Below are 10,857 nucleotides of genomic sequence, written 5' to 3'. Positions count from 1 at the left end.
AAAAAAAACAAGTCAAAAGAGCTGTCACAATGACGCATATAAGGAAAAGCACAAAACAATTCTGCCAATGGTTTAGGAATTTTCAAGAAATATTTTGATTAAATTAGATTTATTATCATAAAAGATGACTTTAAATTTAAATCTCAGTTAGAATTAATTCTAATTGTATTAATGTTCCTTGAGTTGTGTATAGGGTGTTTCCAACAGGAGTTTAGTTCCAATTAGTTACATAGTCTCCTTTCTCTTTACTTATTTTTTAAATTTCTTATTTCAATAGACTGTAGACATACAGAAAATTGTACATTAAACATATAGTTTGATAAATGTATAACTTGATGAATTTTTACAAAGTAAATATACTTACAATCCACATCAAAAAATAAAATATTATAGCACCCCAGAAGCCCTTCTCACTCCCTTATGGTCACTCACTCCACTCCTCCAGGATTAACCACTGTTCTGTGAAACAGTAATGAATAACTTAGGTAAATGGAATTCTATAGTTTATACTCTTTCACCTGGCTTGATTTTCCAACATTAAGTTTGTGAAATTTATATTGTGTGTAGCTATAGATCATTTGGCGTCATTGTTGTAAAATATTCTATCTTGTAACTTTGACATAATTTATCCATTCTACTATTGATAGGCATTTTATTTTCATTTTGAGCCATTGATCATAGTGGTATATGACTATTCTAATACTTGAGGAACAAGTGTACTAATTTGGGGGATCATATACCTAGAAGTGGAATTGCTGGGTGATGCGTTATGCTAATGTTCAGCTTTGGTAGGTCTTGGCAAACAGTTTTTTGAATTTGTTATATCAGTTTGCACTCCTGTTGACAGCGTGAAAGTTCTAATTATTCATTGTATTCACCAACACTAGGTATTTCCCTACCTACCATTTTAAATTACCTTTTTAAGTTTCTTCTTTCATTTGTTTATAAATGCATCCATTTAACAATCATTGATTGATTGCTTGCTATGTAAAGAACTGAAGACACAAACTCAAAGACAAATAATATAAAGTTTTTGCCTTCGAGGGCCTCAGTAACTAAACAGAGAAAAATTAGATAACTTTTTTACAAGAAAAGGTATATTTATTTCAGGCTGGAAAGGGTGTGCTGAGGAAGGCTTATCAGAGGCTATAATAAATAAGTGATTTGAAGATGAATAATTTTGCTAAGTCTATAAATGATGAAAGGGTACTCCAGACTACATATAAAGGATGAAGGCGGATGAATATAGGAGATTTCCCAATAGAAAGTATAAGTTGTTATATATAAATATGGGATTGGGTTTGGTGAGTGGTAAGACATAAGACTTGACAGGTATGCAAGGGACCGATCATGAAAGAGAAGTCTATTTTCTATTAAGAAGTTTGTATCTGTCATCAAAGTTTACCTTAACCTCTTAATAAGACATTTACCAACTACCGTAAAATGAAATAGCCTAAAACTTACTGGCATAAAGCAATAACCATTTTCTAATACAGAGTCTCTGTGATCTAGAAATTTGGAAAGATACAGCTGGGATGGTTTTTCTGCCCCCTGCTGATTTGGTCCTCAGCTGGAAATGTTCAAATTGAACAGCTGAAGGTGACTCAAACTATTGGAGGCAAGAATCATCTGGAAATTTCATTTGCATGTCTCCCACCTGGACCGAGAAAATTCCACCAGCTATTTGAACTTTTAACATGGTGGCTCAGGGCTCCAAGAGTAAGTGTTTCTGGCTCTAGTTAATGGAGGGGAAGCCACATGGTCTTTTGTGACCTATCCTCAAAGTTTCATTTCATCATTTCTCCTATGCTCTGTTTATTCAGGATATTTGAGGTCTCCCGTATTCAAAAGGAAAAAACGTGGACCCAATCTTTTAGTGAGGCCTCTGTGATAGTCACAAAAGCTGTCTAGTGCCCCTGCAACAACCCAGGTATTCTGCCTGTCATATAAATATCATGCTGAAATGAGGGATTAAACAGCCATAACAGAAATCTGTATTAACTGATGACTCAGTCAAAGGGACCTACAATTTTCATCATACCATATGAGGTTTTCTGTCATATGGATTGTGGCCCTGATGGAAGCTTTCGTAAAATTGTTCAATTATTGTAATAGTTCATAATTTTGAACCATTTGGTTGCATAGATATTAATGTGGCAGAGTGTAGTTTTTGATTTAGATTTTATGGACTAAAAAGCAAATAAAATTCACTTTAAAAAAAATCCCTTTACCTGTTAATATGTTCTAAAAATGAACCTGACTTTGTTTTTAGTTTTTGCTGACAGATCTAAAACAGTGCATTGCTCTTATGCCTTTTTATTCAAGCATGTTAATAAAGTTATCGCATCATTGTTTTCAAATCAAGATGAATACAATGTCATGGTGATACATGAAATATAAAATTTAGTATGTGAAATTTACAGTTTGGTTAATAAAGTGGTTCTTTTTAATTCAGAACTTTAGGCAGCTGAAAGAGCCATGTCATTGAGATTAAAACACTGTAATTCCACAGTTCTTGCAGTTTAAAAAATAAATACATATCACACAGGGATGGAAAGACCAAAATAGTTGTTTGTTATGAAGAATAGCATATTTAGCATCAGAATTTTCTTTTCCCTTGAATTAACTTTTTGTTCAAAAATTCAGGTTATCAGTATATATTCTGGTATTAGTGTAAGTGCATATTTTCATAATATTCTTGATCAATATTTTGTATTCGAGTTTTTATATATGTACTTTGTCATCGCATGAAGAATCCTATTGAAAATTTAGTTGATCTGAATTAACTAAAAAGAAGAATTATTGTATAGGCTTGTACCAGTGCCCTTTTTTACAAGCTGCATACTAAGCAATTGCTTAGAAAGTGTTTTTTGTTACAGTCAACTAACTCCTTTAATTAAATAGTAACATTTTGTAGGTGCCGTGTATCAATGTCAGAGCAATTGGCTAGCTACATGGTTCAGAGCACAAAGTGTTAAGTCTTACATTTTTAGGACTTAATTTCAGCATCTAAAAATAAATGCATGCATACATACATACATACATACATACACACACACGCACAAAGTTTTATTACTGCCAACTCCAAATGATTGTTTTCACCCTGAATTTGTGAGGCCTACATTTTCTTCTATGGCATAGACATATTTTACGTAGATAATTTTTTTTCTTATAATGGAATGGCTAACTTTTTTTTTGTATTGTTGAGCCAGTCATTCATTCTAATACAATGTTATTAGACTTTGTCAGATGCTGTGACAGACAGTAAGAATGTAATGATGAGAAATTTTATGATCACATTAAAAATTTTATTGGAAAACATGTAAAAAAACAAAAAGCCACTCATGGTCTCATAGTCTCTCAATCACTGCTATTAGCTTTTGGATATATTTCCTTCTGGCGGTAGTGGTTGATAGTTTGTTTTTCCCTAGGGATATACTTGTTATTTTTTGAAATGAAAGCTTTAATAATCTTAAACATCAGATGTCCCCTGACATTTGTTATATAATCTTTCCAATGTGGGTTCTTCAAGTTTGTGTAAAATTCTATAGAGTAGATACACCATAATTTGTATCACCATTTTCCTATTTTTGAATATTTTGAGTGGTTAATTTTTTTTTGCTCTTCAAAACAATGATTTGAATTATCTCCTTACATAATATTCCTAGAAATGGGATTATTTCAGTTTATGACCACATTTTTATTTTTCGATATATATTGATAGATTGATTTCTAAAACCAGTATCAGTTCACTTGACTATGAGCAAGCTATATACTGAAATGCTCATTGGCCATGGACAGCTTGTGTGAACAAATAATTCTCTCTTCCTCAAAAGTCTATTCCAGTCCTCATTCGAGAAATGGAAATGTAAGTGATATAATTTTAGGTAAGCATAAGCCTTGGATTACTGAGGGGAAATTACTTTTCACATTGTTCTGGTGTTTCTCCAGAGAAGCTTTCTGCTGTTTTAGACTGGAGAATTCTTTGTTGTATGAGACAACCTTTGCAATTCATGATGTCAAGCGATCCATGGCCCAGCCCACTTAGGTCACTACCACTCCTCAGTCCCAAGAACAGCTGCCCTCAGGAGAGAACAACTGGGAGGGAAAGAAGAAACTATTGTTTAGCTGGATATAATTAAGTGATAAAAAAAATAGTATAAACAAACATATATAATATATATTACGTGAGGGTTTTGTTATTCAATTGGAATTTTGGCTTTTTGCTTTTTTTCCAAGTTTTTTTTTTACACACAACTGTGTAATTATGTATGCTCATTTCATGGTTCTCGGTGTGTGTGTGAGAGAGAGAGAGAGAGAGAGAGAGAGATATTGGAAGTGCAGGCAGTGGGATACAGTACATACTCTTTCATAGGCTATCATAATTATATTCTAACAGCCATCTAATTTTCACAGAGATTATAATAGTTAGCAATAGCTCCTTTGGATTGATACTTGGTCTAGGTGCTGCCATAAGATACCCAGTTTTGACAACCAAACTTAGCATTAACTTTATTTGACCAATTCAAACTAATGAGCCACCTGAATGATATGACTTGCAAAGCTGTCAATTCGATTTTTGGATTTAAAAAGAGATTTTAATATATTTTATATTAAAACCTATTATAACCTATTAGAGCACGAATATGTAAATGAAATTAAAATACTAATTTGTTTGAAAGATAATTTATGGAATTTACTGACCACATCATTTATACGAGTAAAAATTATGGTAGCCAGAAGAGTGAATGGAAAGGTATTCAACTGCTTAGGAAATTTGCTAGGACTGGAATTCTGAAGTATCAGAAAAACAACAGTGAAAGTCATGAAAAGAACTTTTACTCTTCTCGTAAATATATCTGCATTTCAGTTCATAAAATGTGGGAGCAGGAGAAATTTTGTAAAATAAATCTAAAATTTTTTAAACGTGTACTTTGTTTTAATATCTAAGAAAAAATGTAGCATATTATGTTGTCATACATATGATATTAAATACCCCCCCAAAAGTGCTTCTAATTATAACCTGCTTTCCATTTCTTATGGATAGAAAGACCATCTTCCTATTCTCTAGTGTTATCATTTTGTATTTCTTGAAACACTCAAGTACCTTTAAATTATATTGTTATTCTTTTGAAGCATAACTTAAAGTTATTTAAAATTATTATAAGGTACCTGATAAAGAAATGCTTGAATTACTGATGTCATTCTTCTTGCTCTCAGTCTCTAATGTAATTCCCCTTTACTTCAGCATTTAATAGGTGACAAGGAAGAAAATTAAACAACATGAAGCGTGAACTAGTGAATTTTCTTTTTTAACTGGAACTGGATCAAAATTTTAATGAGGGGAATGATAAGTAGAATAACTGATTTTGAAGTGACCCATTTTATTTAAGTAAACAGATGGTATTAAATAAGAAAATATCTATCTCCAAGGCAGATATCTTAATATCATTTTCTGCAGGAATTTAAACATATTAAGGGGGCATTGACTCCTAAAGTTGTTTCGGGTAATAATTTTCATCACCTGTATTTACATTTCCTTTTACCCCCACAACAATAAGGATAAGTAGATACAGAAATTGTTTGTTTTATATACATATATAAAACAATTGTGTGTGTATATAGATATAAAATTCCCACTGCTCTGAATCTTGCTAGGAAACTTTCCTAGGAGTAGTTTTTGCTCACAAGCTTACAACCACCTGAAGAAAAGGTGGAGCTGAGATGTTTTCTAGGAGAAGATGTTATACTAGCAGTTCCCAACCTTTTTGGTACTAGGGACCGGTGCTCCTATGAGAATGTAATGCCTGATGATCTGAGGTGGAGCTGAGGCAGTGAGGCTAGGCCTGGGGAATGGCTGCAGACATAGATGAAGCTTTGCTAACTTGCCTGCTGCTCACCTCCTGTTGTGTGGCTTGGCTTCTAACAGGTTACGGACCAATGCCAGTCCGCAGCCTGGAGGTTGGGGACCCCTGTCATAGTTTCTATCTGTGATAGGCTGAAAATGGCCCCAAAGACACCAGGTCCTAATCTCTGGAGCCTATGGCTATCACCTCATCTGCAAAAATGGTTTTGTTGGATTTAAGTTAAGGGTTTTGAGAGGGGAAGAGAATCTTGGATTTTCTATATGGGCCCTAGATGCAATCACAAGTGTCCTTATATATGAGAGGTAGGTGTAAAATTGAATACAGAGAAGAGGAGAAGGCAGTGTGAGCAATGAGATGGAGATTAAACTGATGTGGCAATAAAGCAACGAATACCAGTAGCCAGCAGAAGTTGGAAGAGGCAAGGAGCTGATTCTCCCCTAGAGTCTTTAGAGGAAGATTGGCCTGCTGCCATCTTGATTTCACCCCAGTGATACTGATCTTGAACATCTGGAGTTCAGAACCTTGAGAGAATACATTTCTTTTGTTTTAAGCCACCAAGTTGGTAGTAATTTGTTACAGCAGCTGTAAGAGACATATATACATTACTGTTGTCTGCTTCCACAGTGAGAGATTTAATCTTGAGATATTTTTTGTCAAGGCTTCTTTGACAAGTAAATAAAATAATTTGGAAGGAGATCATTTTGAGAGGTATTTAGTTCATTTATTTGGAAAGATGAGTGTAGAAGTGTCATTGTCCTTCATATTTATTTTGTTAACTGACTTTTTTCTGGCTTTGTGGCTTCTATTTCTGTCTTACATTTTATTAATTTACTGCACTTTGATATGTGACACATATGTTTGTAAAATAGCATTTATAATAGGAATAATTGGACAAGAGAATACTTCCATAATGACTTATCTTGATTTCAAGACATCTTTTAAAAATATTTGAAATAAAAATAACAAGCAATTTGAATGCATAATTGTGATTTTATAATAGGTTTAGCTCTAGAATAATGAATATAAGTCATTAATTGAAAGTTAATTGGTAACATTGGCAAAAATTTATCTCATATTTTGGATATTGCATGCTTCAGTTGTTATTTAATGTACATTTGGGATTTATTTTCACCACACCTCTGGGTTTTATACTGTATTAAGTTAGGAAGAATATTAATACTGCTGCAGAACAATTACTTGTTCATTTGCTAAGTGATTAAAATTCATGCATAATTTATTGAAATGAATAGAAATTTTTATAAATAAGCCTCCTTGCTCTCAAGGGCCAAAAAAACAAAATACATATGCTAATATAAGGCTGCTTTTTACCTCCAATGTAAAAAATTTAGTATGTAGTGATATATTAGTTTCATTAATGCTAAGTTTCACTTCTTATAATCATGCTGTTAATCAATGTATGTGCTTCTAAGCCTCTCTAAACCTCGTCACAGTTCCAAATAGGAGGTGCTGCTTCGATTTCTGGACCATCCCTTTTGTTTGCTTGACCTATAATTCAGACTGAATTATTGTGTTACTTCAGGCCAAAAACTTGACATCAAACTGATTTCTTCATATATACAAAACAGTAATGACGAATGTTAATTTTTGGTTTTAAAATTTATATGCTCTCAGGTAAAACAAAACAAAGCAAAATAGCATCAAATAGAGGGTTTATTGACATATTTAGAAATGTGGATGGAGTCTTCTAAAATTCTTAAAATAATTCCTAGTTTATCAATGAAGAAATTGTAATACCAAGAAGTTAAATAATATATTCAAGTTTATCTAGCTATTAGTGTATGCATTTTTTAAAACTAGATCTGACTTTAAATTTCATGTTCTTTTCTGTCATTCTCTTAAAGATAGAAATGATAGAAGAAATATTATGCTTTACTTTTTCATTTGTTTGTAACTTTTTTTTTTTTTGGTAGCTTTTTCTCTTTCCCTTCTCTGTCTCTCATCTGCTGTTCTCTTTTGTTTTCTCCTATTTTCTGTAGCAGTGGTGTGTAGAGTTTTGATGGGTGAGATTTAACATTCAGTATTTACTCATTAGGTCAAGTTTCAGAATATCCATAAGTTTATAGGTTAACCAAGGCTTGCTACTTATAATTTATTGGATAAATCATTTTATCATGCTAAATATCAGATATTTTCAGGTTGTTGTTCAGCTGTGATGTGAATGAGGCATAACTGCTCTGCGGTAGAACAGCAGAAAGCTTTGAGTTTAGAACAGCAGAAAGCTGTTACGTTTTATTTCCTATTTAAATAAGTCAGTATATGAGCGATGTGGCATGAAAACAAACATTGCAAATGTGAGGTGACTTAGTTTATTTGCAAATTATAGACTTTTTTAAAATATGTGCAACATTTAGTCTGCATAGATTTGCCTTTCTTTTATTATGTTCATTTCTTTATTCAGTTTCATTTTAGTTTAAGGATTAGAAAATATATCAGCTTTCTCTTGCTCTCTATCAAAACTTTTACATACTAAAAATATAAAAGATGCCAAACTGGTAAAATTTCTTCATCGAAATGTCTAGCTCTATCTTTCTTTAGCTGATAATTGAAAATTCTAAAGTATTTTTGGTTTTACTTGAACTTCTTTTGTGAGTAACTTCTCAATTGAAGTCAGTTGTGAAATTGGAAATAGTTCACCCTTTACACAATTTTTAGTTTATTGTTGAAACAATTTTTTAACTATAAGATAAAAGATTTTATAAAGTTTATAAATCAAGTGTTAGCTACTTTTCCAAACCAATAGAAATAATTCTAAACATAATCAGTTTATATAGCACATATATTATTCGATCCTAATTTTGTTTTCACTTTAAACATGAGCATAGTGAGGGACAAGTTCATATGGTACTACTGTTAAGCAGTTTGAAAGTAGTACCACACTGAGCCATGACTAATGACAGGAACCATATTTGTCCAGTGATTTTAGATTTACAAAGGGTAACTCACTAGTTACCTCCAACTGTTATTATTTGTCACAGTATGTTTATTTTCCCCATAACTCTCAATTTTATGTATATGATATATATAATGAATTTGAAAAAATAATAAAACAGTGAATTTGTTTATTGCTAGTATGTTTCCCTTGCCATCTTATGTGAATAACCAAAGTGTCGAACCACCTCACAATTAGTAGTTGCTCAGTAAATATTTGTCACATGGAGGAAAATTGTTGAAAAAAGACTTTAGCCTGTTTAAATATCTCAGGGGTACACAAGGTGGAAACTATATTTTTATAAAATCAAGGATTAAAGGCAAATCCTAGGCTATAGCTGAAAACCCTTCTTTCATTTCGACCTGTATCAGAAGGTAAAACCTGTCTATAGGCTTTTTTGCATTGTACCCTTCTCCAAGCATGCATTGCCATTGAAATAGAAAATTCATTTTGAGCTATATTGGCTATCCTTAACTTTCCTCTATCTGCATTTTCTCCAGTCCACCCCTACTAGAGATATGGAGTGGGTTGTGTAGTTGTATTTAATAGTTTTCCTTTATATGATTTGATTTTGCTCTTTAAAAGAAAAACACTTTACAATAATTTTGGGGCAGTTACCACTTTATTTAGGTTAACAACACTTTAAAGTCTTTTGGCTCTCTTAATATGTGTTCTTCCAGACATTCAGAGAAGTCCCTACTTGATCACAAAGTAGTAGAACATCATGACATAACACTTCCTATGGACAGACTGTGTGGACAGAACTAGAGCTGTGAAGGCTTTTATAAGTCCAGTATCAGATTTCAGCTACATTGTTGTTAAGAAAAAAAAAAAAAAAAATCACCACTTCTGTAAGTTTACACATGAAAATAATTTTTCCTAAAGTTTCTTTCAAGCAAGATAGCTGTTATCAAAACTTAAATTGTTGTGAACCTTTGATATTTATTTGAGTTTAATATTTAATGCATTGCTTTATCATGTGGTACTCCCAAAGGCCAGTGATACATAGTGATTTGTGATTTTGCCTCTGTAAATTTTAATTTCTATACTGTGAAGTGGGTATGTAGAAACAAGTCAGCACCTAGCATCACCTTCTGAGTTCTGCTTTGCTGTGCCTTCCCCTATTTTCCATCAGCAGGATCTCTGCAGAGGTAAAAAACAAAGCAAGAACAAAACACCACATAGCCATATTTCATGAATGAAATAATGATAGAAGTATTCATTAAAGGTCTTAGCACCACAAGAAGGTCAAATATCAATGGTGCTCTGTTAGTAGCTAATCAGAGCTATCCATCTCTAAATATTTTCTTTTTTATTTCACATGTTTACTGTGCCTTTACAAATTTATTTCCTGGAGAGGCATGTTTTTAATAAGAGAAAACTTGATAAAAGGTCATATTCCATCTGTGAAAGCATTTGCTCTTTAATTTTACAGTTGCTAGACCACTCATGTCCTGACTTTCTTTTAAGTATTTATTATGTATTACTAACTAAATTATTTAGTAAGCCTTTAAGCTTTGAGAGACATTAATTTATCCATATGTATTGTGTGGATTAATTAGGTTGCACGTTCATCTCTCCTAGAGCCACCAAGACCCATTGCTCCTCCCCAGCTGCTTGGCGTTGGGCCTACATATTTGCTGATCCAGCTAAATGCCAACTCCATCATTGGTGATGGTCCCATTATCCTGAAAGAGGTGGAGTACCGAATGACATCAGGTTCCTGGACAGAAACCCATGCAGTCAATGCTCCAACTTATAAATTGTGGCATTTGGATCCAGATACAGAATATGAAATCCGTGTTCTACTTACAAGACCTGGCGAAGGTGGAACGGGGCTCCCAGGACCTCCACTAATCACCAGAACCAAATGTGCAGGTAAGAGTGAGTAGCAGCAGGCCACTCTGCCTAGTGACAAAATCTAGCACAAAACGTATTATATGTCTGTGTGTGTGTGTGTGTGTGTGTGTGTGTGTGCGTGAGCACGCGTGCACGTGCATGTGTGCATATATGAGAGAAACTACTGAAAGTTCTAATTAT

At 33.1% G+C, this 10,857-nt stretch overlaps 1 protein-coding gene across 10 annotated transcripts in view; it reads left to right on the top strand.

The window, feature by feature from the left end:
* The window catches only part of PTPRK (protein tyrosine phosphatase receptor type K), a 477,924-nt gene that overhangs the window by 290,647 nt on the left and 176,420 nt on the right, over positions 1-10,857 (top strand). For all 10 annotated transcript variants that reach the window (XM_039881086.1, XM_039881103.1, XM_039881104.1 and 7 more), the window contains one exon: positions 10,402-10,695. In XM_039881086.1, the coding sequence (XP_039737020.1) occupies positions 10,402-10,695 (294 nt within the window). The remainder of the gene's footprint in view (positions 1-10,401; positions 10,696-10,857) is intronic.

The sequence above is a fragment of the Pteropus medius genome, unplaced genomic scaffold (assembly GCF_902729225.1).
Source record: "Pteropus medius unplaced genomic scaffold, Ma_sr-lr_union100, whole genome shotgun sequence".
Lineage (NCBI taxonomy): Eukaryota > Metazoa > Chordata > Mammalia > Chiroptera > Pteropodidae > Pteropus > Pteropus medius.
This window is presented reverse-complemented; position numbering and strand designations above follow the sequence as displayed.